The sequence below is a fragment of the Cygnus atratus genome, chromosome 20, assembly GCF_013377495.2.
Source record: "Cygnus atratus isolate AKBS03 ecotype Queensland, Australia chromosome 20, CAtr_DNAZoo_HiC_assembly, whole genome shotgun sequence".
Taxonomy (NCBI): Eukaryota; Metazoa; Chordata; class Aves; order Anseriformes; family Anatidae; genus Cygnus; species Cygnus atratus.
Genome location: NC_066381.1, coordinates 6,072,181 through 6,100,081, shown reverse-complemented (window position 1 = coordinate 6,100,081; position 27,901 = coordinate 6,072,181). Strand labels below are relative to the sequence as shown.

The window sequence follows — 27,901 nt, the reverse complement described above, 5'->3', positions numbered from 1 at the left end:
ATCCACCTCTCCACATGCACCCTATGAATTCTGGAGGGAAGGAAGCAGGGATCCCACACCAGGGCCATGGAAGAGGCATCCACCCTTGTGGCTTCCACACTGCAGCGTTGGCGCACGTGAGAGCCCCGACAAGCTGAGCCGGAGCAGCAGGTCTGGGAGTGACCGCAGCCAAATTTTGTGTGAACCAGAGCAAAGAGATCTGCGGGTGTTTCGGGTGCTTAGTGTCTCGAAAGGAATGCTAACAGGTTGATGTTAAAATCTTTAACCCCATGCAAGGCTGAATGTCAGCTACAACAAACTACCCAGGGCAGCAGGGAGGTTCAGCCCAGTGATGGCTGCACTCCCAGCGATTAGTGGTGGTGCCAGCAAAGCAAACCGGGTCCCATCCTACCAAGAATTTGAGGCTGGAAAGGGCTGAGCTGCAAAAACAAAATGGAAGTTTCAGGCAAAGAAGGAATGAGCAATGCCAGAAACATGCCTGGAGGAGAAAGCACATGGTGCTCTGGTCCTCTTGGGAAAAACCAACTGGCTGCAAAGAAAACCCACAGGATAGGACCCCAGGGCCGGGTGCTGTTGTGCCAAGCTGGGAAAGTGAAACGTGAAGTTATTTATAAGGTGCTGGTAGCAGGAAGGTGCTATTTGACCCTGCGGGAGTTGCAGTCTGGCTAAGGCACTCAGTAAAAATTGAAAAGTGCCAGACACACAGCACAGGGCTGGGGTAATTTTATTCACGATCATTCTGCAAAAAGCTGTCCTTCCTGGCTCTCTTCTTATTTACAGTCTCTACAAATAACTTGTTATTTACTGAGCATTTTGCACTTCTGCAGAACTTGTCATGTGAGGACATTAGAGCATCTCACAAGCGCAAATTGCATTTATCACCCACAACCACAAGCACTTGCACTTAGAGATGATGTATTTAAAAGGAAAGGATCACACCAAGGCATTATTTCCCTTACAGAGCTAAGCAAAGCAGCTCCATGAGATGCTATAAGTCCCACACACGAGGAAGGAGCCCATCTCCAATCTGTGTCACAGATAAGGCAACGCAGAGCCCAGGTCTTGCTCTATAAATGCAACTTTTAAAGTACAAGTGCAGAAGAGTTGGATACAGCTGCTGCTGTAGGAAGCCAAAAATCAACATGGCAGTAAGAAAGCATCTTTTCTTGGTTTAACCCCCTCCAAAAAAAGGGGAGGGGGGAGGGAAGATACTTGCAGACCTAAATAACCTTGTTACTGCTAGGGGTATCCCTCTGGCACCAAGTGCAAGGCTTTGTTGATTGCTGCAGACATGCTGTTTGGTACAGAAGAGCCCCAAGCAAGCCAAGGCAGTTGAAAACCCACATGCATGGGGCTGTTCACCCTCACCAGGAGCACCCAAAAAAGCCCCAAAACAACAAATCCAAGCGGCCACAATAATCAAGCAACCAAGGCTCCAATTGCAAACACACCTTGTTTGAAAAATAAAGCATCCCTATCTATTTACAGTCTATCCCACAGCTTCTACCAAGTTGACACTTAAAATAATGAATTAGTCTGAGGGTTGAGAGCTGGGGCTGAGATGTCTGCGTGCACGGAACTCCCCAGGAGCAGCACTGCAATACCCATGTGAGCCCAGCAGTGCTGCTCAAGCATGTTTGGTTTTAATTAGGTTGGCAAAACTAACTCCATCCTTCAAGACCTTCTTCTTCCTCTTGTATTTCAGCACTGTGTGGTTCCACGAGTGATTGTGCAGAACTGGGTGTGTTCAAGAGCTTGGGCTCCTTTGTAAGAGGAGAAAAAAGGGAGAAAAAGCAATCCTGCAGATAACACACTGCAGGGAGACTCCCAAAGCCAGCTCCCACTCTTCCAGGGAGAGAACGCCATCTTCCAACAGCAGGGTGGCTGTTACCTGCCCGATCTGGTACAGCTGAACCTTAGGATTAAGCTAACATCAGGTCAGAGCTGGATTTGACCCATGGTCATACAGCATCACTGGCAAACAACACGCAGTACTAAAGGGGCCGAATCTGGGGCTAGGCAGGAGCAATTCCACACATGCAGCTCTCAGCACACCGGGATCTTTCAGGATCAAGCCAGGCTTAGCATTTGCCACTTCCCTTTGAGCATCTCAGAAGTCTGACAGTTTTCAGCTAAAATTAAAATATAGAACCAACAAATCTGGGAATGTATCTCTCCTGGGAGAGCTCACATTTTTCACAGGAAGCTTCCCCTCCTCCCTCCCCGTAAGCATTCTTCATGCACAGATGTCTTTCTCAGCTGCTCCCTAAATCTCTCTGCCACACCAGCATCGTCTCTTCCCACCACATGTAATATTTTAAAGCCACTCAAGGCTGAAACTTGTTCGAGGCCAAGCGATGAGCTCATCTGCAGTTTAATAACTTAGCACCAGCTCAGGCTGTCAGCAGCAAATCGCGGATCGCGAGCTTTGGAGGAAACGCCCAGCATCTGGCTCCGATCTCTATGGGTTTTTACAGCACATTTCCTTTCCCTGGAGGATCCTTACCTGGACAGAAAGTACAAAATATAAAAATAGGTGTATGGGTAAAAAACAATGGTATTTATGAGCTGGTAAGACCATGGCTGTCTCAGTGCTGGCTGGAGGGGTGTTTTTCTGGTGTGCACCCAAAGTCCTGTATGGGGCTGTGATGGTTTGGGGAAGGTTTGCATCAGCAGAAGGGGAACGTCCCTGCATCCCTGAGCTGCCCCGAGCCCCTGGCATCCTCAGGGGCACCAGCAAGAGTGGACCAGAGATCTCAGTGTCTCTGAGATGCACATCCTGCGTGATGCTGCTGCACTGATGCCCAGGTCAGGCAGGATTTGGGATCAATGACACAAGCAAGCAGAGAAAGCCGGGATAATGGAAAGGGCTGAAAGCATGTTCCCACTCTGCTCTTTTTGCTGCTCATCCTCCCTGCTCTCACCCATGCCCTTCCTGCAATGTGTCTGACTTGTTTCTAGCTTTGGGAGGCCAGGAGAAAGCCAAACCCTCACCAGTCCCTGGGGACAGTTTACCAGCTGGGGGCAAGGACGGAGGGATCACAGCCCCCTGCCACCAACTACCTGCATTCAGCCTCTGCAGGAGGGGTCTTCTGCTGCAATGCAAACATCGTACATTTCCAAAAAGATAAAAAAGAAGGTTGTGAAGGAAGTAGCGATTTAACTCAGAAGTCCAGCAGGAAGAAGCAATGCCTCCCTCCACGGCAGCGAGCAAAGGAAACTTCCTGGGCACAGCCATGGAAGGCACAAGAGTTATTTCCCAGTTATTTTGGGAAAACAGCAGCCAGGCACGGGTGCAGCCACAGACCTTGGGATTCCTTTTTGCAAGCAACAACATGAAACAACCCAGCTCCCCATACCCCAGCCCAAAGTCAGGGCTCACCACTGACTTCCCCAGGCAAACCCTACACGAGCGATGCCATTTTCCCAGTAAAAAAAGTAAAAAAAAAAAAAAAAAAAAAGGCAAACAAGGCATTAGGAGTCATAACCCTAGCTTATCTTTCCCTCTCGCTGGGCACAAGGATTTGTTAGTCCCTTTCTGTTGCCTGTCAGGAACTGCAGCACGACACCAAGAGCCCAGCATTCGGCTCCCCGCGCTCCGTGCTGCGTTTCCATGAGAGCTGGCACCACGCGATGCTCCCCCAAGCCACCAGGAGCCAGCCATAAGCAGCGGAAGTCGGGCACATTTTCTCTTATTAAACTATTTGTCACTGCGCACTGAATTGCAATTAGAGGAAAATTCAGCAGGTCTGTGTGAGAAGCCAGACGATAGAGCAGGGTGCTCAGTCGCTGCTTTTATGAACGCGGGGGGAAGGCAGTCACTGGTTGCCCAAATGAGGTTACTGTGCAAAACATCGCCCAGAGCTCCTTCGGTCGCAGCTGCTCATAAATATCCCTAGAGCTGCTATTTTGGCCAGCACCTCTTCCAAAACTGGTTCTTATCCACTACCAAGTGCCAGAGCAGCATAACGGATCGCCAGGCAGAGAGGCTGGTATTGTAAACAAGCATTGGGCATGGAGGAAGAGAGGGATTAATCCTGAGTGCAATCCATCACCCTCAGCAACTCCTCTGGGGAAGGTGACTTCATGAGGAGGGCGTCTGCCACGAGTGAGGCCGGATCACAGATGGGCATGGGAGATGGGACGTGCTCAGCAGCGAGCACAGCACGGGGTGCGCACAGGCCCCAGGGCTGTTCCACGAGGGAGGACGGATGGAGCTGCTCGGTCCCACAAAACACACTATTCCTTGCCTTTAATCCTTAGGACGTTCAGGTCGATCACCAATCCTCTAGAGTCTGGTTGAGATTCCTAAGCCAGAGAAGAACTGCGTGTTTATGGATCTGCCAACTGCAATCTTCTAGGCCTGGCCACAGCCCCTGGAATCAGCCCCCACCTGTTTTGCACGGGATCGGCCCTCCTGCATTTGCTTAATTGCTAATTAGTTTGCTGCTGCCTTACTTTCCGCTGAAATAAGGCCAGGCAAGGTGGCCAGGCACTGCTGGGAAGGACTGGAGGGCAGTTGATTCTCCAGGTGCCCAGCACCCCATGGCACCCACAAACACCCCTGTAACCAGCCCAGAGACAAGGGTGACAGTCCCCAGCCCAGGCAAACCAGCAACTGCTGCCGCAAATTTCTGTTTGTAATCCCCAGGGTGCAAAAGACTGGTGCAAAACCGGAGTTTTGCATGGGATATTTTCTGTTTAGGAGAGTAAATACTAGTCAGAGACTGCTGATTGCACATTCAAGCCTCAAGTGAGGGTACATTTAGAGAAGAGTAAACATTTACGGGAAGAAGTAAACATTTGCCTGGCAGATTGACTCAAATAATAAATGGTGGCAGCCCAAACCCCCTCCAGGAGGCTGGAATTTTGGAAACACAGAGAGACGGATTAATGGGCAGATAAGATGCTGCCATCCCAGTAATAACCAGGAATAAGAGATTGGCAGAAGAACGTGCCTCCTTTACTTTAAACTGTGAGGCAAATGTAATTACTCCAATTGGAGTTAGGCCAGACCACAGCTTGCAGACTTTTTCAGGAAGGTGCCTGTGGATATTTAATGGGAACAGATAGCCCCCCACCTTGATTTACAGAGCCGGTGGGATCCCAGTACAGAAAGGGCTTAAAAGCACTGCCTGGGGAAGGGAACTCCAGGCTCTGAACAATTCAGACAGTTTAGGTCCACCAATGCCTTTAACACAAGCATTTGTCTTAAGCTCACAAAATATTATTCACGCATCCCTCCTGAAGCAGCAGGAGCTGCCCACACCCTGGTTTCCCACCCAAGCCGCTGCTGGTCCATCAGTTTGGGACCACTGCTCCTGCTGGGACCCCAGCCCCTGCAGAACCCACACAAGGAGGCTTCAGGTCCCTTCTGTCCTGCCCCATTAATTCTCCTCTGCAAGCTGGAGCTCCCCTTAACAACTCTGTGGCGAAGCATTAAGAGAAAATATGACAAATTGCATCAAGCATCCGCCATTTCCAGCCTCGTGTGTCTGCTAGAAGTGCTCGCTGGAGAAAGCCCAGAGCAAACCGCAGCGTCCAAGCCTCGGGTCAGCAGCAGGGCTGGGGTTTGTCCCTGCACTTCAGGGTCACTACTGCAGTGCAAACCAGGAGCAGCAAGCTCTTCTTTTGCCCTGCAGCTACCGTAGCTTTTAGGAATCTCCTGTTTCTAAAGAGACCTGCTCTTCAGAGCACCACCATGGCACCAGCTGCTGCATTTTGTCTTTAACATCGCTCTGCTTTGTGTGCCTTCGGCTACTACAGGCCCTGCAGACTGCACGGGGACCCTCATCCCAGCAGGGGCCAGCCCCATGTAAAACCCAATTCATACTCCCTTGCAAAAGGCTCTGAGATCTCAGTGGGCAAACAGCCTGACAGGCCAGGAGGCATCTCATCTGCTGACAGGTAAGGACCCAGCCTCGTGGCCTAACCTTGTTCTGCTGCTCGCTCACGTTAAGGTGCCGATTGCCCCTGCTCTGAGGCAGCCCCGGGACGTGGCTGTCTCTATCAGTCAGCTGCCAAGAAAAGCCCCTCTAATTAGCTCACCCTAGACATCCAATGTTCAGGCAACTCGAGCAGGAAAAACCCATTCACGCTGCTCTCACCTTTGTTTTCCAGCCCAGGAAACGCAGAGCCCTGCATGGCTCTCCTTCTGTCTCCTGCTGTTTGCAGCTGACCATCCAGCAGTACCAGCTAAGTTTTTAAGCTTTCCTTAGGTCCCCACTATTTTGTTGGCAGCAAGTTGTAGCTCAAAGACCTCTTGGACTTGGAAGGGGACAGGAGATGCCTTACGGGCACTCAAGTCTTACATTTGAGCATGCAGTTCTTGTGTTCGCATGCACCTCTTTGTTTACAGGAGCAACAAAAAGGCAGCACTGGGATCCTTGCAGAAAAGAGGAAGGGATTTGCAAGCAGAAGGGCGGGATCACTCATCTCCCTAATTTCCACGGCCTGTTACAGACCGCCCGGCGTGTGGGCACACAGCAAGCGAGCGATTCCCGATACGAGGGCAGCACTCAGCGCCACAGCACTGGGAATTACGGCGGCGTCTCACCGCACACGCTACAATCCATGGGAGTTCCTGAAGCCACAGCGAGCCTACCAGTGCTTTGTGCAATCTGCTCTTATCTCTCACCTGCTCTTATCGAATTTAATTAAATGTAACGAGCCAAGCACGCTCGCTGTACACAGTCCCACTTGCGCACCCAGCATGGGCAGCCTCTGCAAAGGGATGTGCCAAGAGGAGAGCCCACGAATCCTGATTCAGGTGGCCCGACCTTAATAATGAATCCATCAAGCAACCAGGCCTGGCTGCTGTCTGTCCATCCTTCCACCTGTCTGTCCTCCAAGTAACTCCAGAAGGCAGCCAGTTTCATCCAGCTATGGGAAAGGGGCAAAGGTGATTAAGGTCCCGTAAGTTTTGGGGAATCGGCAACAGGGGAAGGAGGAGATCCCAGCTAGGGGAGGACCAGGACCTGGTTGCAGCAGACGGACAGACAGCAGGACAGATGGTCCACAGCTGCCATCGGGGCTGCTGAGCTGGGACCTCAGGCAAGATGCTGGCAGAAGCTGGGTTTCCCCAGAGCTAAGGTTTGCTTGGTGTGACGGCCACACTGCACTGAACCTGCAGCGTCGATGGTGTTACCGTACCACTGGGAGCCTCCCGTACCCCCCCCAGAAGAAATCAATCCCTTCCTGCACGTACAATAAGAGCCTGCAATCCAATAACGGCTACCTAAAACCCGGCTTCACTTCCAAGCCCTGGGTTGATTATTATTGCATTAGCTACGGAGGGACATATTGTTACTGCTCAATAAATGTAACCTCTACTTCAAAGGGACTGAATTTCAGCAGTGGAAGACTACACAAATGCTTTGACAATTGCTTTGGGATCCTTCGAAGCAGGTAGATGCCAGAACAAAACCTGAAATCTTATTGATACAGACTTTATAGTAAAAATGAGCAACGACGACTCCTCAACACAGCTGGCTCTCAGAGGAGGTTATTCGAGGGGAGTAATTGAAGGCATCGCTCAGAGAGAGAAATATTCAATTAACTCCTTAAACCGGCTGCCATAGAACAATGTGAGCATTAGCAAAAAGATCATTTAAAGGAACAAACTGCAGCTGACTCCAAGAAAAGCATCTCAAGCCATTTTTTGCCCCATTTATACACCAGCAGGAGCCTGGGTGGGAGGAGAGCAGGGGCAGAGGAGGCAAAGTTGCTTGGGAGGAACACGAGGTCGGTGGATTTTAGCTCAGAGCCAGCGATGGGGAGGCAGGGTGGGATGTGGCACTAAAATAAAATCTCCTTCAGCTAACGGCCTGCTGTTCCACACCACATTCGGAGCCTCTTTCTGCTCTTGCTACCTTCTCATCGCGTATGAGAGGCTTCCAGCAAAGGAGCAAAACAGGCAAACCCCACAGCACCAAGCTCGTTTTCTTACTCAAGACAGAGCAACAGGAACGGAATAAAACCAGAGGTTTCCACAGCTTCCACCCGCTTGCCAAGGAGGCCAGCGGAGCACAAGTAATTAATATGGACACCATGAATTTCAGTCCTTTCATTTGCAAATCCAGCATCGCAGTTCACCTCAAGCATAGACAAAGTCCATTAATAAAGCAGATTCTTGTAATGGGATTCAAAGCGATGGCAAATCAATACATAACAGGCTTGTACGCTAGAATAATTTATGCTTTGCATAATAATCAGGGCAACTGTACTTCTGGATACATATGTGGAGGCATGCTCAAGCCCAGCCCAGGCCACCTAAGGAGCTCAGCAGGATGCAGCCAGGTTGAAATTCCCAGCAGCCAGGTTGAAATTCCCAGCAGCAAACCCAGATAACTGTGCACGAAGCGGCCACAGCATGGGGAGGATAAGCAGGAAGGTTACATAGCACACAGGGTTGGCACTCCTAACATCACCACACATAAGAAATATATCTCTTGTGCCTTCTTGTCTTTGTTGGAACAACAGAAAGAGGCTTCCCGGATCGCCGGGTTTTGGTAGAGATCCAGTGCTTTGTTTTCACTCTGCCCACGGCCAAGGGAAAATTAACAGCGTATTAAAAGCTCAGCTCTCAGAAACTCTCATTGCACTGCCAGGCTGTCCATGGCTTTCCCCCAATGTTCACCTCCCCTTCTGCAGCCTCCAGGCCACGTTCTCCCATCGCTGAGCTAAGACACCCACCTGCTTGTTCCCAAAAGCCAGGCGAGGAGGGGAGGGAGCTGCTGGCTGTGGCCCCCATCCCACTCCAGCACATCCCGTGCAGCACAGCTCCCCGGTAATCCCATCTCATGAACCCGACCTGAAGCTTACGGCTCGTTTCCCTCCAGACACTGGCAGCAGATGGACCAGAAGTGGTTTCATTAAGCACCCATCACACACACCTTTGCACAAAGAAACCCACTGTGCCATGCTACCCCAAACTATGGGGTCATAGTGGCCAGCCCCAGCCTGGGAAAAAGCAGGGTTATCACCCACTTCTCCTTTGAACTCCTCATCAAACCTGTGAAATGCTTTTTTTTTTTTTTCAGGATCTGTGCCTAGCAGTGTGTCATGGCAAGCTGGCACCAGAGCTAAGGATGTCTCCAGACAGACACGGCCGTGCTTGCTTCCAGCTGGAGGATGCCCAGCCCCGATGCCCACCCGCGGCGGGGGTTCCCCCGGCACCGCTCTCCTGTGCCCGGCCCTGGCCAGAGGTGCAATTGTAAAACTTTGTTGTGCTAGAGCAAAAAACTACGTGAATTTGATTTGCCTGACTTACATCAGCAAGGAACTCAGTGAAAGTGCTTGGAAATGGCAGCAGAAGCACCACCAAAGGGGCCCGGCTTTGGGGATGTCCCCCAGCCCCGTTCTTTATCAGCAGCAGGAGGCAGGGCTCTCCCTGTTAGATCTCCCTTGCAATCCTTCCTCAAGCATGTCCCACGTGCCTGCAGCTCACCAGCCACCTGCGTGGACCAGAAGAACCAGAGCAAGCTGAACCCACAGCCCCTGGCTCACCCCGCAGCTGCCTCTGCCTGGTCAGGTCCCCATCTGCACAAACCTTCAGCTGGGAGACCACGGCTCTGCTCTCCTCCTCTGCAATATCTTATCTCATGCTTGGCAAGCCAGAAAATCACTTAAATACCTGGTTAACCCTCAGCACATGCTTACACCCTGCTGAAGCCAAAGGGCTTTGTAAAACCTCTTTCCTCTGCCCCTGTAGGGCTCAGGGGTGGGCTTTGTGGGAACACAGCGCAGGAACCCACCCTTGGCCAGAAAGAGACCCCGCACTTGGCCAACGATGAGAATTCATTCCCAGATCTCATTTACACAGCAACCAACCAGCCTCTGCTCTGCTCCACAATTTCTGCCCCATTTGCAGGCTCCGGGTCCTTTCCCCGGGGGAAGAGGCACTGCCTGCACCCCAAACATGAGCAGCACCCACGCTGGGTGGCTGCCGCTCCCTCGGGAAGGCACTAAGAGGCATTGGAGTCCCCCGCGATTAAAAATGAGAATATTTCTGCTTTGTTTGACAGCCAGGGCCATTTAGCTGCTCTTGTTGATATTTCCTTTCCCGGTGGATATGCCGGGAGCACACGTGCCAAACGAACTCGGGACGACCTGGAGAGCAAACCTTTGCCCGAGGAGGGTTTGCTCAGCATGTAGCGGCACGCTGCCCGCCAGGTTTCATCATGCTGCCCTTGCGAGCACAACCACACCTAAAAACCACACCTAAAACCTGCTTCAAGGGGAGCACAGCCTCATCGGAAACCTGCTGCTCCCACTGCCGAGCCCCGCTGGAGCTGATGTGGCCCCACTGGAGCTGATGCGCCCCAGCAGACCCAAGGCAGGTTTCAGCTCTGGCTTCTCGCAGCTCCCAGCCTGCTGAGGAGCTCCCTGCCACCGCTGGCTGCCACCCAGCCACCACTTTTGGGGTGCGACAGGGGGACCCAAAGGGCCATGGTTCCTGTGTCAGCTCCTGCTTGGTGTTTTCACCCCCATGGGAGCACAGTGAGCCCCGTGGCCTGGTGCTCAGGTAGAAGCCTGGTCTTCCAGGGTTAGGTCTTGCCAATTTATAAGGTCAGAGGAGCCGACACGCAGCAAGAAAGCAGTGCTGGCAGCGAGCTGTGGCTCACAGCACTCCACTGAGCAACATGGGATGAAGGTCTAAGTGCCCTGCACACCTCCTCCTCCCCCCGACCTGCATCCTCCAGCCCCTGGGCTCCACACACACGTTCCTTTGGGAATGTAGAGATTCCTGCCTCCACGCCCTGGGCTATTTCCCTGCCTCCTTATAACATTACACCGCCCCAGGAAGCGTCCCCGGCCAGAAGCAGAGGCCTGAAATGCCGGCGGTAACAGAGCACCTCGCTAATCCTCGTCCTCCTCCCTGGGTGGCTGAGCCTTCCTGGGCAGCTAAGCCAGGCCCCATGAAGCGCTGTGGCCAAGGAACACTTCCACAGGTGCTAGAACAAAGTCCTTGGCTCCCAGCTCTCACCGCAACCCTGGTGTTACCAGCCGAGAACATTTCTTTTCCGACTTCTGAATAGCCAACGCTAGTATTTTGGACTGGCAGCCTTTCCTGAAGCTAGCAGCAGAGGAAGAAGAACCCGAGAAGCCTTCAGGATGCAGGACCAACTTCTTAACAGAGCTTTCCAGATACAACAGCGGGGCTGAATAAGCGCTGAAACCTGATGCGAGACGACGAGCTGAGCAGGAGCAGAGCCAGGATGAGCTCACTGCACAGCCCCACGGCCGGCCGAGCCTTCCCCCCCTGCTCTGGTCCCACTGAGACACCCGTGACCCTGGGCTGGAACTCCTCAATTGGCCACGAGGCAGCCGAATAAACGGCCGGTGATCTCAGCAGCGAGTCAGCACCAAGACGTGACCGCTGCAGGCCTTGGGCTGGCTTCCAGCAGCCGGAGCAGCCAGCCCATGGCCCCTCGGGCACCTCCAGCCTCACCCCCAGGGCATGCAGGGGAACCACGGCGTCCCCAAAGAGCTGGGAGCACTGAGCACAGGGTGACGCAGACCGGCTCTTGGGACCCTTTTCCCCTCAAAAAATGTCAGGGAATCACGCTGGAAGGAAAGATTCCTTTTTGCAAGATGTTAAATGGGGAAAAAAAACAACTTGTTTCTCTCGGCAGGAGCATAGGTCGAGCCAAAGCCACCACTGAGGAGTGAGGAGGGTTCAAAACCCTACCTCTAAGGGCCAGCAGGCTGACGAGGAGACTCATCTTGTGCTACCACGTTCCTTCTTTCCCTTTATCTTCCCCTGCTCAGGAAGAAGCAAGCAGCAGCTGCTCTGAGCCGCCCACGGCCACGCCGCCCCTGCCCTCAGGACCTGCCTGCCCCAGGGGACAGCAGCCACCAGGCTGCTACCTGCTGGGAAAAAAGAAAGGTTGTTGGAAAAAAAAAAAAAAAAAAAGAAATGTGGTCAGAAAGGAGCACACGGGGAGGGTCCTTCCCAGGATGAAGCCTCCCCACCGACACCCTACAAAGCGTCCTCTTGAAATACCAACCACAAAACCAGAGCTGCATTCCCAAGCGTGCCACATGCAGCAGGAGAGCCACCTCCCAGCCAAAGGTCAGGCTCCAAGCAGGTCCCCAGCGATGCCGTCTCCAGTGAGAGCGAGGAAATCCCCATCTCACCCCCTTTGGCACGCAGGCACGTGGCACAGCAGCAGTTACTTGCTGCAGGAACGCAGGCAGAAAGCACGGGGATAAAAGTCCACACAGCGCAACCCTTGTCCAGTTGCTGGAGGTGAGGTTTTGGCTGCTAACAAGAACGCTCGTGTAATGTGAAAGGTGTTTTAATCCTCATGTCTAATTACACCGAAATTGTTGCAGTGTCTTTTAGGGCGCTGTAAATGTAAATAAGAAGGATGGCTCTTCTAGACAAGCCTGATGGGGATGGAGAAATCTTTTAGAGAGCCACAAGCCACATTTTGGCCATTTCCTTGCACATATAGTTTATATTTTACACATATATACACAAATGTAAGATCGCAGTCTATAAGATGCTTTTTACACCATTACTACTGCTTGCACACAAGGTATGAGTCAGAAATTAAAAAAAAAGCAACAACCCCCTCAAGACATGAAAACGAAGAGAAGTTATTCCTTGCTTTCAAGTCAACTGGCAATATGTCCAATTTTAGGATTTCTGGTGCTCTAGCCAGGAGGTTGTTGAGGCTGCTGCAGCCAGTAGGAACCAAAGGTGAAAAGCTGCCTGGCTGCTTCCCACTTAATTGACAGCACGAGCTGCAAACGAGCCCTGTGGCACTCCCTGGCACATCAGAGATGGAGCTTGGTGAGCCTCCAGTCCCGCCAGGACGTGGCACGTGGTGGCCAGCAGCACAATGCCATTGTCCATGTGCAATCCAGGACTGCAAAGTGACCTGGAGCTGCACGCACCGTGTTTCATTCCTGCCTTTGGGGTTATTTCAGGTTTGTATTTTTATTTTTTACCCATTTTTTTGCATATTTTTTTCCGGCGCCACCTCTGCAGGGAGGGCTCACAAGCGAACACGACTCCTGCTAGAAACGTATTTGATTTACACGGTGCGGCAACGTTGAAAGCGAATATTTTAAAAAAATGGCTTGCAGGAGTTTAGCTTATTTATTTCCTTTGTGTCGGTGGAGAATAGCAGCTGCCGGGCAAGAGCTGACAGCACGGCACGCAGAATTCTCTCGCCACGTTTCAGGGAGTTAATCCCATCAGAGAGCTGCTGCGTGTCTGCCTGAGCCGGGGCGGGCATGGCTCGCCGTAGCCAGACCTTGCGTGGGCGCAGCTGGGCTGCCCCAAACTCCCTCTGCAGCTACAGTGTGGGATGGAAAACGGAGGAAAGAGCAACTAGCCCTGAGCCCACGGGAGGGCAGGGAGAGCCCCGAGACCACTTCTTCTGTGCATCAGCCTGGAAAACAGGGGGAGTGGAGCCATGCATCGGGACACCAGCTTGCGTTGCAATCACACAGTCGCCACCTGCACCATGCCGGGTGCTGCGCCGACGCAGCCCCAGGTCACTTGTGACGCACCCAGGGTGTTCCTAAAACCCGGAGCAACCTTAGGAGCTGCTGCTGCCCTCCGTCCTGATGCCCAAGGCAGCCTGGCAGCTCTCATTTCTCAGCCCAGCAGAGCTACCGTGGCTCACCCCTTGGCTTTCATCCATGCCCATCAAGCGTTGGGTTTGGGGTCTTCTCCAAGCCTGTTGCACTACAGCCACACCACAAATAACACCACAGAGACCTGGAAGGAGCCTGTTTGCACCGCCCACCCTAGGGATGCTCTGCTGCAGGTGCTGAAGAGCACTCAGGAATTGGGTTAAAGGCAACGTTTATAAGGCAAAGAGAAGATGAAAAGCACAGCCCTGCACTCTGCAGTCAAGAGAAGAGAAGGCGCCGGCACAGCACAACACCTGCAGGAAGCAGGGCCGTGCTGAATGCTCTTAATTCCTCTCCAAAGCTCTCCTGCACAGCCAGGCTGTTTAAATTGCAGCCCTCTGCCCGATTCACCGGGCAGGCAGTCCCTAATTCTCATTACACAGCTTGCTAATGGCACACACAATAATTTTGTCTGCTCGAGTAGAGGCTGCGAGGCAGCCCCAGGAAGGGAATTGCTGAGGCAAGGGTTTCTCTCAAAACACCCCAAGAAAAATGGGATGCTGATTGGGGAGGTAATGGAGGAGGCCATCAGCTGGAGCAGATTAACCCCACTTTTCACAGGGAGTTTCAAAAGCCTCCCCATTTGCCCCTCGAAGACCCACTCAGCCCTGCAATTCGCTCCGCTCAGAACTGGGAGGCGCGTCCCATCTTACAGGAGTATACGACTGAGTGAAAACGGGCATGTTCGGAGGGGTTAAGGGAGGAAATTCAGCCTTTCCCGTGTTTTATCCCATGCTTGCATGTTTTTATTTACAGCACGCAGTTTTTAACCATCAGGCAGAGTGGAGCCTCAGGGACTCGGTCGCAGGCATTGCGTACATGGCTCGGGGGAAAGAAGCCTGGAAAGAAAACCCTTTCTTGATGGGTTTCTAACTTCCCTCCCTAGGGAACCAAGGGATTTGGATGCTTCTCTGGGGGCTGGTAGGGGTGAGGAGGTGCAGCTGTGGCAGGGTGGGACCCCTCAGGTCACTCACTCTCTTCTAAAAACCCCAGAGGTAAAGACATTTGGCTCCACAAATAGGCCTTGCTAAGGGAGAAAAAAAAAGGATTGGGTTGCACAAGAATTCAACCCAATGACATTAAAATCCACTTAATACAGCCATTTAAAATGGCTTTATGCATTACACGCGTTTACTTTAAAGCATACATTTCAAACAAGCCACTCAAGATAATGACAACCTATGGCCACGCTTTCATGTTAACCGGCGTATGTCAGCCCAAGCAGCAGGGCGTGCTTGCTGCCGAAATTTTAAGGGAAGTCACTGATGAAACAGCAACCAGAAAAACCAAAGCACCTTGGGCTTTGGGGGAGCCTGACAAGGGCAAAGAAAACATCTTCGCTTCGTTGCCCTTTTCAGAGAAATGCATGTTTTTGCCTTCCAATCTGCAAGGAAAGCTGCAACCCGAGAGCCAAGCTCACTAATTAAGGTGGCCAGAAGAATAATTAATTGTGTAAAATTAATACTCTGGTTAATGGATCAGCTGGCTTTAAATGTAAAATGTGTTCTGAGAAGTTTGTGTGCCCTAAATATCCAGCATACTTTGAGGTTTTTGTCTGATCAAATCCCATTCAAATACTAATTTCCTGCATTTTGAACTCTAGCTTTCATCTCTGTGTAACTTGAGTCACAAATCTAAATAATAATAATAAAAAAATAAAACTGAAAGCAATCAATCCTGTAAACCAAAAATTCCCCGCTTGCCACCAGAGTAAAGCCACACACAAGGAACCCCGCAGCCGCCCAGCTCCTGCTCGGGGCAGGAAGTATCACATTGCACCCAGCTGAACCCGCCTTTTACAACCCAACAGGAAAACATCCTCTTGCTTAAAGGATAACCAAAAAAATCCTACCCATAAAACCAGGCTGCTTAAATCCAGATCCCCTCCTTGCTGATTTTGGCTGCGGTCACTGCCACGGATAAGTTGTTCGTGCTCACATCCCAAACTGCTTCTCACTTTCTGCCTTTCTGCAAGCTGCCATCACCCAGGAAGCCCACAGCAACCACAGACAGTGAGATTTCCCCCAAATCCTCCCTTTTTCTGCTCACAGAGCAGGGAGAGCTGCATTTTGGGATGGGCAAGTACCAGTTCCATGCCCTGGGCTGGGAGAGGCACAGAGGCAGGTTGATGCCCCCCTGCTGGGAGATGGGAGCTCCACCCGCATCCTGCTCCCAGACATCCAGCATCCCTTCTGGTCCTAACCACGGTACTTTTCTGCATTTCCATTTCAGCTTTCCCATCCCATTGCCCCCACTGCTCACCGTCACTCTGGCATGGCAGCTGAGGCGGGTATTTGCAAGCACACTGATGTCCCTACTGGTGTTTTTGGCCAAAAGCTGCACCAGAGAAGCGAGAGGGCTGATGTGTGCTCAGAGGGGACTCCCCAAGACGTTGGTTTGGGGGCTGCAGATGCCAAAAGTCTGCTTCTTCCCCATGTCCCCGCAGCCTTGCTTGGCTGGTGCAGTGATACATCAGCATCGCATCATAACTCCTCCCCTGGAAGCATGCCTGGATAACAGTGGGAAGCAGGAACCCTACAAGCACCTACTTTCTTCCCTGGCTGTAGCTAGCAGGGGACTTCTCCTTCATGGGTTAACATTCTCTTGGCAATTCAGTTTCCATCCAGCAGTACCAGTAGGGAAGCTGGTGCTCAAAAGGAGTGAGCAGGATCCTCAGCGTGCCCCAAAGCCAGCAAGAGGCACATTAATGGAAGGTGGACAACTCTCTGCTACTTCTCCGCATGCTGATCTCGATAAGCAAGTATTGAGACTCAGAGAAATACAAGGAAATATGGAAATAAATGACAGAACACTGCAATGAAACAAGCTTTGTTAGCTCTACGTGCCACCATAGGTCAATGGGGAGCTGACGTCGCGCGGGTCACCGTCCCCAAACCCGATGGGGCTCGGCTGAGCCCTACACATGCAGCCCTGTACCACTGGGCTCTCCCTTTCTAAATCAGAAAGCTTTTGCTTTCCCAGCTGGCACTCACTTTCTGTGGCTAAAGGTAAAGCAAGGAGCTAAGAAATCCAACATCTGCTTCCCATCCTCCGGAGAAACGCACATGTCCAGCCCCTGCACCCAAGGGTCCTGCAGCGCACAGCCTGGCTGCTGGGGGCTTCTTTAGTTAATTAACATTCACTTCAGCCCAATTCCTGTGAGAGGTTTAGGGACAGGGCCTTAGCAAAACCTCTTGTGCAACACGTGAATGTAATCCCTCACCGCGTGAGCACAGACACAAACATTGCAAAACCTCCCGAGGAGGGCAGGCAGCGGGAAGCGGCAGGTCCGGAGCGAAGCGGTGCCAGGAACCCAGCTGCTATTTCCTAGAAACCAGCCTCATAAGGAAAGGGGACATGAAAGAAAAGAAACCAGCGGCAGGCAGCCCGATCAGAGCCTGGGCGAAGCAGAGCTCAGGAAAAACCTACAAAAAGGATGCACGGGCTGCTTGAACCAGCGCAATGCCCAGAAATATCCTGTAAAGAAACGCCTGCACCGAGATCAGCCCTGAGCCCTGATCTGTAATGGAAAGAGAGCCAAACCTCATGGAAAATACAACAACGAGGCCATAGGGCATTAAATACCCACTGAGACACACAAATGCATGGGGCACCTCCCTCCTGCCCCGATGCTTGTCCGAGGCTTGCCTCAAAGGCTCACCCCGAGGCAGGCATCCTGCCCGTCGGGGAGCCTGGGAGATGCAGGACTTGAAACCTGAACAGTCCTGCAAAGATCTGAGGAACTCGGAGAGCCACCAGGTTGCCAAGAAGCGAGGTCATAGCCCCTAGGTAATTGGAGCTAACTCTTCAATTTGGAGAGGGATGGAAAGGACAATTTGCTTTTGCTTTCCGAGGAAACACTGAATTTGCCATCCAGAGGTCTTTTCTACAAAAACTGGGGGAGAAAGAGGTCGAGCTATACAAAAGAGAGATAGGGAATTAAATCGTATTGGGCTTTTGGCTAGGGCCTGCAAAAGAAATTAAAGGCTAAAAAATCCCTTATCTCTTTGTACCAGAATGAAACCAGTATTAATGCATAAGCACCTCCCTTACCTAAGAAGAGGCCACGGCCACTGACCCCCCGACACAGGGAATGATGCCATCTACACGAAGCTGCCAAGAGGGGGGGGACAGGTTGGATTTCAGGTGCCCTGCCACCAGATAGGAAAGCAGAAGCAGCCCAGGTGAAAAACAAACAAACAAACAAAAAAACACCAAAAAAAAGATGCGATCCTGGTGCTACAGAAGCAGGTGAAGTGGTGGCCAGGGGCTGCCGGCCAGCAGCATCTCCCAGCCGTGGTGCTCCTGGCTCTGCCGAGGGCACGAGCAGCCCGCACAGCCCAGCTCGGTGGGCCCGGGGAGATGCTGGGGATCGGGGGAATGCTGAGCTGGGGTCTCTGGTGGCTGGTCATGGAGGGAACTCGGCCAGGATGTGCCCTTTGGTGCCAGAAGGTATAGGAACACGGGGCTCAGCCCTGCTTGGGCTCTCCTTGTGTTGCAAATGGAGCCTGCCTGGGCGTGTTGCAGGGATTGCATTAATGCGTTCGCTACCGGTGCCGATTTCTGTGCTTCCTGATCCCAGGGGAGACAGGGAAGTTAGGAGAGGAAACCATGCCAGCAGCACGGCGAGCATCGCTGCTGCAGGCACAGGGAGAGAGGGAGCTGGGGGCTGCCCCCACGCTGCGGGGCGGGAACTGCCTCTGCCCTCCCCCTGCATCTCAGCATCCCCCGTCTGGCTCAGGACGAGCAGCAGGAGTCCCCTTCCTGGGGTTTAATTAAAGCCAGGCTGCTAAGATGCTGAGCAGACAGCGGGGCGCATCCACCCACGGATCCCACGGGGGAAGGGAAAAGAACAGAAGGAACCAGGATGGGAAACCAGGAAGCAGAGAGAGGACAGCGCACGAGATCAGCTCTCAGCAGAGCACGGCAATGAGGCCAGAACCGCCCATTTGGGGTGGGAAACACCAAACCCCACTGCCATCAGGCACGTTCATTTGCTGCCAATGCTATCAGCAGCCTGGGGGTTAAAAATATTTGCACAAAGCACCGGCGGTGGTTTCGTCAGCAACTCAGGCCAGAGGAAACCGACTGCTGAGCCCCAAGCGGCAGCGCTGAGCTCGGGGCCCTGCGAAGCTGTGTTGCCCAATTTCCACCTCGCCGTGCCACAGCCATAGGCGAGGGCATCCCCAGCCTGGCACTAAAATCTGCTTCGTGTCTGCCTGTTGTGTGGGGGCACCACGCTCCTGGAGCAGAAGCGATGGTGCCAAGGTCCAACAGCATCCCAGGGGCTGCAGGACAGTCCCCGTGGCTGGCACAAGGGGACAAGGGCAGACACGGTGTGGTCCGGCTGTGTTGAGGTCACCTGAACCCACAGAGCTTCCCAGGGTCTGCTCGAGGCATCGATACACACACCAAATACACGGCCAAGCAGGGATATTTCAGCAGGTTTGCCATCTGTGGGGCGAAGCACGTGCTTCAAGGCTGGTGCAAAACAGTGTCTGGCGGCATCCTTGGCGGAGTTGGTTTGAATCTTAGACGACGAGACACCAAAACCCATCCCTTTCACCCTGCCAGAGACACCGTGATCACCGGCAGCTCAGCTGACAACGTATCCGCCTCGACGTGGAGAGGACACACAACAGCATCTGTCTCCCCTAAGGGTCATTTGGGGGAAATGAGCAACCCTCAGAGCACTCCTGACCCGCCATGACCGATCCCGATGCGTTTCTCTGCCAACCTCCTTGTGCAAGCCAAGAGCAGAGCCCAGAAATGCTGGCAAAAACCAGATGGGGAGGGACTCATTAAGTAGAAAAATGCTACTTAGAACCAGCAACAGTAAACACACTGCTTACGAGCTTCCCAAGCCGCCCAGACCCTCCCAAGGCAGCCTTGGGGTCTCTCGCAGCCCCCTCACCCCACATTGTTGCCTTCCCCTGGGAGCTTCAGGGACACACCTGGGGACAGCTCACGGGGTTGCACGTTCACGGCAAGGGGCGACCGCCTGCACCCTTCGGGCTCTGCAAAGCTCAGCAGGCATCAGACCACGCTGAACCCCATCCCCTTCTTCCAAGCTGAAGTTATCGCGGTGCCTTCACCCCTTTTAGGGGCTCTGAGCCCCGTCCCCAGCCTCATCACATCCCAAAACCGCCCAGGCATCAGCCAAAAAGCCACCTGACAAGTCACAAAGCTTTACCACGACTCGGACCTTGCAATTTGGCTTCCGGCCACCTTCGGCGTCCCGAGGGTTTTACCAGAACACTTTGCCCTGTTTTCCCCTTTTATTTAACTCCCGGGACTGCTGTCCACGCCGTGCCCCGGGCAGGCGATGGCCGAGCCCGTGGCGAGCAGCAGCAGCAGCCCCTGCCCTGGCGAGGAGGGCACGCCGAGCCCCAGCCGATGGCAAATTCCTCATGCAAGACGTAATGTGCTGGGAAGCGCCTCGCCATCCCGCTTGGGAAAACGATCCGTTTGGCAGCAGAGAGGAGGAAAACATGCTTTGTTTTACAAATTCTCTCCCCAGCAGGAGAGACACTCCCAGAATTTAATACACTGACAGTGCTTGGCTGCTTTAACCACTGAAACTCAAGAGGACTTCAAAAAAAAAAGAAAAGAAAAAGGAAGAAAAAGAAAAAAGGGATGCTCTATACAATATTTAAGCCTCTTGCTTCCTGCAACACTTGGCAATGGGCACGGTAATCCACTGGCATGGAGAAGATGCAATTCTCCCACCCCTGAGAGCCTTAGGGTTGGGGTACAGGGTCCAGGAGCGGGGTCCCAGGTGTCTCCAAGAGCCAACATCATTAATTCAGCTCTCACCATCCCGTAGGACGAGGCCCTGTGGCAGCTCCATGTGGGCAAGCAGCGAAGATGCTGACAGGTCAATCTGGGCTTTGCAGCAGGGAAACTGGATCCCGACTTGTTCAGCACCAGGACTATTTCCATGAGAGGCAAGTGGCTCCATCCACGGGGCTGGGAGGCTTCTCTGCTATCGCGATCCCAAATGCTGGCCTCACCAAGGCGGGAAGCATTTGATCCTATTTCCACTTACCCTCAGATGTTTCTAACTGCCAAACGCATCCTATGTGCAGCATGGGCAAGGATGGGTTATGGGGAATCACCCCTCATCAACAGAGGGCAGCACTTTTGGGGGAGTGGGGTTAATAGGGCAGTTTGGGAAGGCTCTCAGCTCCCTGCCATGCATTACCAACCCAGAAAGAAATAGCCACCGGTACTCCAGCTAAAAAACCCATCACTGCCTCAGGCTGAGCAATACGAGCACGAAGCCCCGCTCAGGGCCGCTGCCAGACCTTGCAGGCAGTAAGAGGCTGGGCGTTATTGTGGGGGAAGGCAGGGGTCAGATCACCCCGGCTCTGGGGATGTTTGTGACCTCTCCGAGGAGCAGTCTCGAAGCGAATGAGTCTGGCCGGCTGCTATTCCCATTTTTAACCTTTTTAAACAAAAAGCAGCCTGCTTCCTATCTTTGCGCTTTTATAGTTGTTTGCAACCTCCAAAGCATTTCTGGAAATGCTCCTTAATCCTTGCAGGAGCCTGTAAAGGAAACAGCGGCGCTCCCACTTTGGGGCTGTGGAGGAGAGGGGGAAATTGGCCAAATTTGGTGAAATGCAAGAGGCCAGCAAACGCAGAAGGCAGCGCGTGCCAGAGGCTGGTGGAGCACACACAGGACCTGTCTGTGCTTTGGCGCAATGGCCATTTGCTGCCCTGCCCCTTTGCTGATCGTCGACCCCAATTTTTGGGGCGTGGGGGCCGGCAGGCAGGAGGGGTCCCCTTGAGCCTCCTCTCGCAGCCGGTGGATGGGGATTGGGCAGGGAGCTAGGTCAAGGAAAGCCAAAAATCTGCTCAGCCTCGTGTCTGCCAGCACGCTCATCCCACTTAAACCAGGGATGGAGCACCTCCAAAATGCAGGGATGCTGTCACCTGCCCCCTCGTTAGCGTGCTGGGCTCGCTCCAAAGCTTGATGAAGTCAGTGGAAAGACTCCCAGTGACCTAAATGGCTGGGATTTTCAAAGAAAACAGTCAAAACGCAACTGAGAGCTAGTTTTGCTGGAAAACCCCAGTCTTGCAGCCTTATCACCATCATCGTCACGCATTAAGTTTGTAATTACACAGCCCAAGCAGCAAAGCCCCTCTGCGATGGATGCTGCACCACTGCTAACGAGAAGAGGTCTCTGCCCCCCTTTTTTCCCCCAAAACCCCACATTCAGGAGCTCCCAAAGCCTCCACCACCGCCCAGCCCCAGCTGCCTCCCCCGGGAGCGATGCCAGTGTCCCCGCAGCCGCCAGCACACCAACAGCCGACCCGTCACAACCCACGGCCGTCAGGATCTGCTCAGTGGGGCATCCCACATGCGCTACCCGGAGGCAAAAGAATAATACCGCCTCATTAAAAATGTGCTTCAAGTCTATTATAGTATCTAGGACAAAGTGTTCCCTATTTTGACACTTTAAGATACGTTTTATCAGAGCGAGCTCTTCAGCAATGCTCACTCACGACGACTTATCTGACTGTAACAGGTCCCTTGCTTCCCCCAGGAATTTTAAATCGATTTCTAGCCAAAGTGGAGACCTTTTTTTTCCCTTGGCAGATGATGGGATGCCCCCATGATGGGATTTGTCATTAGGGCAGTGCCCGTGACACATGCCCACACCTTCCCCAGCCATCCCACAGACACAGGAGGGACGAGGACGGTCCAGAGCATCACCAAGAAAAAACAGGACCTGAAGCCAGGGAGAACTTGGGAACAACTCACGGTATTTCACAGGCACCTGGCTTATTCTGTCTGCGTGTGCAGGGCTGATAGAAACACCCTCTAAAATTAGCACCCGTCCCTCTGCCAGCTCCAATGGGCTCCTGTCGCAGGGTGAAGCTCAGCGGGGCTGCAGCGGCGCAGCTCTGGGGCACGGAGCTGCCACCTGGCTCACGGCCACCTCAGAGCCTGCTCTGGGGCGAGGGCACGTCCATCTCGGAGGGCACCTTATCTCAAGGCCGGTCTCAAGAGGTTTCTAACACAAAAGCATATGAAACTGTTCAGATTTCTCAGCTGGGCTCCTCCAAAGACAGCAACAAGTCGCGTAGCTGTGGGCAGAGGGATGCCAGCCGCTGGGGTAATGGGAACGTGCCTGGGGTGGGGCGGGTGACGGGGTCAGGGCCATGCCCGGAGCGACTCATCCACTTGTGAAAATGTTAACAGGACCTGAAAATGGGGGGAAAATGCAAAAAGCAAAGCCCAAACGCAAAGACGACAAGGAGAAACCCACAGGGCCCTGGAGCAGCTGGATTTTTACACGGACAGACTGACGCTGAGCAGAGCTACGGGGCCAGAAGCTGCTCCCAGTGCCCCGCAAGCTTTCCCCCAGCTGGTCAAACTGGTTGTGCTGAACACCAGGACGCCGTGCAGGCTTCTGGCATGAAAACCCGAGCTTGGTGAAGCCCTACTTTCTGTTTGCATGGAAAACTTGCGGCTCCTCAAAGCCCGGCGTACCCCAGAGCCTTGAAGACGCCCAGCGCTTCGGTCTCGTTATCATCTTCTATCAGCAGAAAAGGTTAAATGCGAATTTCCTGGGTGCGGAGCAGCGCTCCTCGGCTGCCCTGCTGTTTGCTCAAACCACCTTCCCGTAGCATTGCCTCTCAGCTAATGCCCGGCTCAAACAGATTTTCAAGGGGAAAGGTCTCGAGCTCGGCACAATTAATTCCCCCCTCTCCGACAGCATTTCCACAACACGAGCAGAACTCCACCGAGAGCCGTGCGTCAAAAGGAGCGAGCTAAAAAGCAAAGCTGCCAGCTGCTGGTGCTGCTCAGCCTGGAAGGAAAGAGCCAGTTCTCAAAAGCTGCCGGCTCGATTTGCCTCGGAGCTTTGCAGATCCGCCTCAACCACCCAACTTTTCAAAGTTGAGTGGGAACCTCCTCGAGTGGGCTGCGCGTGCCGCAAAACCCCGAGCTATCAGCGCGAGCCACCAAGGGAAGGAGAAAATGAAGCCAGCGGGGTTTCCTGACCATGCAAAGCACCTCCCTGGGGTTATTTCCCTGTGCCCAGCACCACGACCACCCCGCGGCTCCTCAGCCACGTCCCCAAAAGCACGCCACAAAAGTCAGACCCGCGAAGAAGGAGCGCGTCCCTCTTTGCTATCAGGGCAGCACGCCGGATTTCAGGAACGGGATGCCTTTCGGTCCCGGGCTGGCTTTTCCCCACTGCAAGCAAGCAGCCCCCGGGGGAGAAAGCTGCGCGCCCTCACCTGCCGCAGGTGTCTCAGCAGCTCGGTGGCCTCCTCCTGCTTCCCCTGCTTCACCAGCACCAGCATGTCCTGGATCATGCAAATCCGCCGGTGGTAGGGGGGCAGGCTGCCGGCACCCTTGCCAAACTTCTCTCCGGACTTCACCACGAGGGAGGCGAGGAAGTCCCCCCGGTCCCTGGGGGATGCTTTCTTGCGCTGGTGGGTCGGGGGGCTCTCCCCGGCGCTGCCCGGCTGGCAGCCCTTGGTCTGCTTGGTGCCCATGGCGAGCGTCCCTGGCCCCCGTGGCCCTGCGGCTGCATGCGAGGGTGGGGGGATGCCAGGGGGTGGGGGGCACACGGGGGGGCAAGAGGAGATTGGGGGTGCACGGCGGGAGGCACAAAGGGGTGTACAAGGGGATTTGGGGTGCACAGGGGGAGGCACAGGGGGATTAGGGGTGCACAGGGGGAGGCACAAAGGGGTGCACAGGGGGATGCAGAGGAGGGTGGGGGGGATGCGCAGGGTGTTTAGGGGTGCACAGAGGGATGCAGAAAGGGGTAGGGGGGACACACAAGGGGTTTAGGGGGACGCACAAGAGGGATGCACAAGGAGTTTGGAAGGCGCACGAAGGGACAGGAGGATGCCCAAAGGGCTCGGGGGGCGCACCAAGGGTTCGGGGGTGCCGGCCGGGGCTCGGAGCCCCCCGCAGCTCAGCAGGGAGGCCGGTGGCCGGCGGCAGGGCGGCTCCGCTCCGGCAAGAGGAGGCAAGGACGGGCGAGCCCGGCTCGGAGGAGCCGAGGCACGGCCCCGCCGCCCCGCTCCATGGCTGCGGCGGGGGGGGGGGGGGGGGGGCGCGCACCGGGCTCGGCGGGGCTCCTGCCCCCGGCACCGGGCCGACGAGAGCGGTGGGGGCTCCTCGCAGCTCGCCCCCCAGCCTCTTCTTCCTCCTCCTCCTCCTCCTGGGGCCGAGGGGGCTCTCCAAGGGTTCGGGCTGGGGTGGGGGGTGGGGGGACCAGGGATGGCCACGACTTCTTGGGGGGGCAACTGTTGCGCGGAGCCGCAGGGGGGGCTCCGCCGGGAGGAGGCTCGGCACGGCTCGGCTCGGCGGTGAGGGGCATGCAGTGGGGAGAGCCGGGGGAGGGCCGGGGGCGGGCACCGTGCACCGAGGCAGGGCTTGCGGAGGAAGCTGGAGCCGGACGGGGCTCTTCCTTCCTCCTCCTCCTCCTCCTCCTCCTGCTGCTGCTGCTCCTCCGCCTCCTCTCGCCCTGCAGCGCCGGGGCTTGCACGGGGGGCTTGCACGGGGGGCTTGCACCGGGGGGGACTGGGGATAAGGGGCGGGGGGGGGGGCACCGGGGCTGGGCTGCGGGGCGCATCCCGGCGGTGGTTCCCCGCAGGGGGCTTCTTCCTCCGAGGGACCGCTCCCTCGCCTTCAGCCCCACCTGCGGCTGCCCCGCCTGAAACCCTCCTTGTGCAGAACCCCGGCCCCGGCCCGGACCCCCCAGAAGCCCCCCAGCAGCCCCCCAGCTGGGATTTGGCCGCTCCTCCTCTCCCAGCCACCCCCCTGGCAGGGCTTGGGGCGTGGGTTGAAGCTCTGGGGTAAGGAGGGTGAGGAACAGCCAGCGCTCACCTGCTGCAGCAGCAGACGGATGTCTCGAGAAATAACCTGGGAAGAATTCAGGTTTTGACTGCCACGGCCCCAGCAGCAGCCTCAGAGCCACTCCTGGCGGGCTGCCTTCCAGCACAGATGTGCAGCAAGCTGCGGGCATCCGTCCCACACCGCTGCTCGGCCGGGCAGGCATCCCCTCCTGCACCAGGTGCATGCCACGGGGGCAGCCTGTAGCTGTGCAGAAATAACCCCCGAGCGGCTTTGCATCCTTTCTGCCTCCTCTGCAACCTGTGCAACCGCCCCTCCATGAGCACGCAGGTATTTTGTTACTCGGAGGAGTAAAAGGCAGCTCTCCTGCATACCCAAATGGCTGCAGGCCTGCACAGAGATTTCTAAAACCCCAAAGTCCGGCCACTGTAACACGTTTTTGTACCATGAGAACCATGCAGAGCCCCATCGTCTTCGGTAGGCTTTGGCTCTGGCTTGCAGATGCTTTGTGGCATCCAAAGCCAAACTTAACACCAGTGCTTCCCCCCGAGGTACACCTTGTGCTGCTTCCATGAGCTAAAAACTGCATTTCACTGCTCCAGCCCTGGCAGGTTAAGCCACACGAGGAAACACAGAGCCACTTGGTTCGTAGAAACCAACCAGAGATTTAGGGGATTCCATGGGGCGCATGTCAGTAAACTGAAGAGCATCATTCCTGACCTGGAGCCCGATGCTATGCCGCAGAGCCGTGGGGAGGGGACTGCTCACCTTGCCCGTCACAAGGCATTTTTCCCACTGGAATCAGCTGAGCACCAGCAGCACTTCCAGCCCTACAATCCTCTGCCTGTCCCGAAGCTTCATCCCAGAGCCTGTTCGTTACAAAACGCTTTGCGATGCAGGTGCTCGGCCTGCTGGTAAAGGGGTTTGGGCATGATGCAGCCGCACCAAGAATTGCTTCCCTGTGGTCATTGCAAACACAAGCAATTGAAAGAGCCGTGCATCTATCTCACCTCTGAACCAGCTTCGAGCAAGGATTACAACCAGTTTACGTCTAGCTCATTCTTTTAGCAAGCAAACCCTCTCCGTGGCACCGTCTCCCAGAAAAGCCCCCAGGACCCTCAGCATCAGCTCGTGGGGGACCTTTACCCCCACCTTGGGATGCCCACGGAGCTGATGCACACTTCCACGGGGGCTAAAGCCCAAAGTCCCCTCCCCTCGCTTCTGGCGGAGGAGAGGCGAGCCAGCAGAGCCGCATCCTGGCAGGAGAGGTGGTTTCGCACAGCAACCGCAGTCCCGAGTAAATAAATAAAACCCAACCTTTGCACTTCTGACACTCCTGTCAGCAGGGCGGATAGATTATCTGCTGCTCCTGATCATGCTTATTTATAGCGCAGGACAAAGCCAGCAAAAAGGCAAAAAAAAATAAAAAGTGCAGCTCCTGTTACACCAACAGAGCGAGCTCAGGACACACTACTGCACCTCCGGGAGGGACCCGGCCTCATTTTGCCACTCATGGCAATGCTCATCTTGCACACACACCCAGTTGTCCATGCACAAACCAAGCACACCCAGGGCTCGTGTGCTGGGAACAAGTCGAGGCCGCAGCTCTCCGCAGGCCGCAGCTTGCTCCGGAGCTCTCTGACCGAGAAATACTCTGAAATACTCTGCAAAAGTCATTACCGGATCCGCAGCCAATCCGCATTTTTTCCTTCATGCAGATGTGTGCAAACTGCAAATTAATAGATGTTCATCTAAGGGAATTTGCCTTTTCTTTTTCCTTAACTCTCTTCACACTTCTGATGGTACATCGTATGAAGGGCGTGTTACCAAAGTCCGCTGCTTTAAAAGGAAATAATTTCACATTACGAGGCCCTGGGAGAAGACTTTCTCCTCTCCCACAGAACTCAGATTTAAGAACACTCACTTTTACACCAAAGTGAAAGTAATACCTCACAAAGCCTCGTGCAGAAGCCAGGACACACTCGCACCACAAGAGCCAACGACCTGACACTGGATCCACCATCAGCCACCTGAAACCAGAGGCACCTAGCCTCAGCTGCCCGTGCCCACCACCAAACTGCCCTGCACACATAAACGAGTGTACCTTTGGATTCAAATCAGCCACGGGTAAAACCTCCCGCTGCCAGGAAGGGCTGGCTGCTGTTCCTGGAAGATGGCGACTCAGTGACACCTCTCTCTTGGCAAGCCACTTGTGCTGGCCTTTGCAATGCGCTTTGTAAGATGCTGCGACTTCTGTACGCTCACAGACTGAGATGGGGGGATTAATTCTGCACAAAGCCTAAAGCAGAAAATCCCTTTTTGATCTCAGATCTCAACCAGAACTCCCATCCTAAATGGGAAAATCCACTCTGCACAAGCATGGTCCAATTTGGGGTAATGAAAAGGGGGATATTTCTCAAAATGCTT

The 27,901-nt window shown here is 54.3% G+C and overlaps 1 protein-coding gene across 1 annotated transcript in view; it reads right to left on the bottom strand.

Moving 5' to 3' along the window:
* Positions 1-24,165, bottom strand: part of LRRC75A (leucine rich repeat containing 75A) — a 68,972-nt gene extending 44,807 nt beyond the window's left edge. Inside the window, exon 1 of the mRNA XM_035559236.2 lies at positions 23,905-24,165. Coding sequence (XP_035415129.1) covers positions 23,905-24,165 — 261 coding nt within the window. The remainder of the gene's footprint in view (positions 1-23,904) is intronic.
* Positions 24,166-27,901: the final 3,736 nt, after the last annotated feature.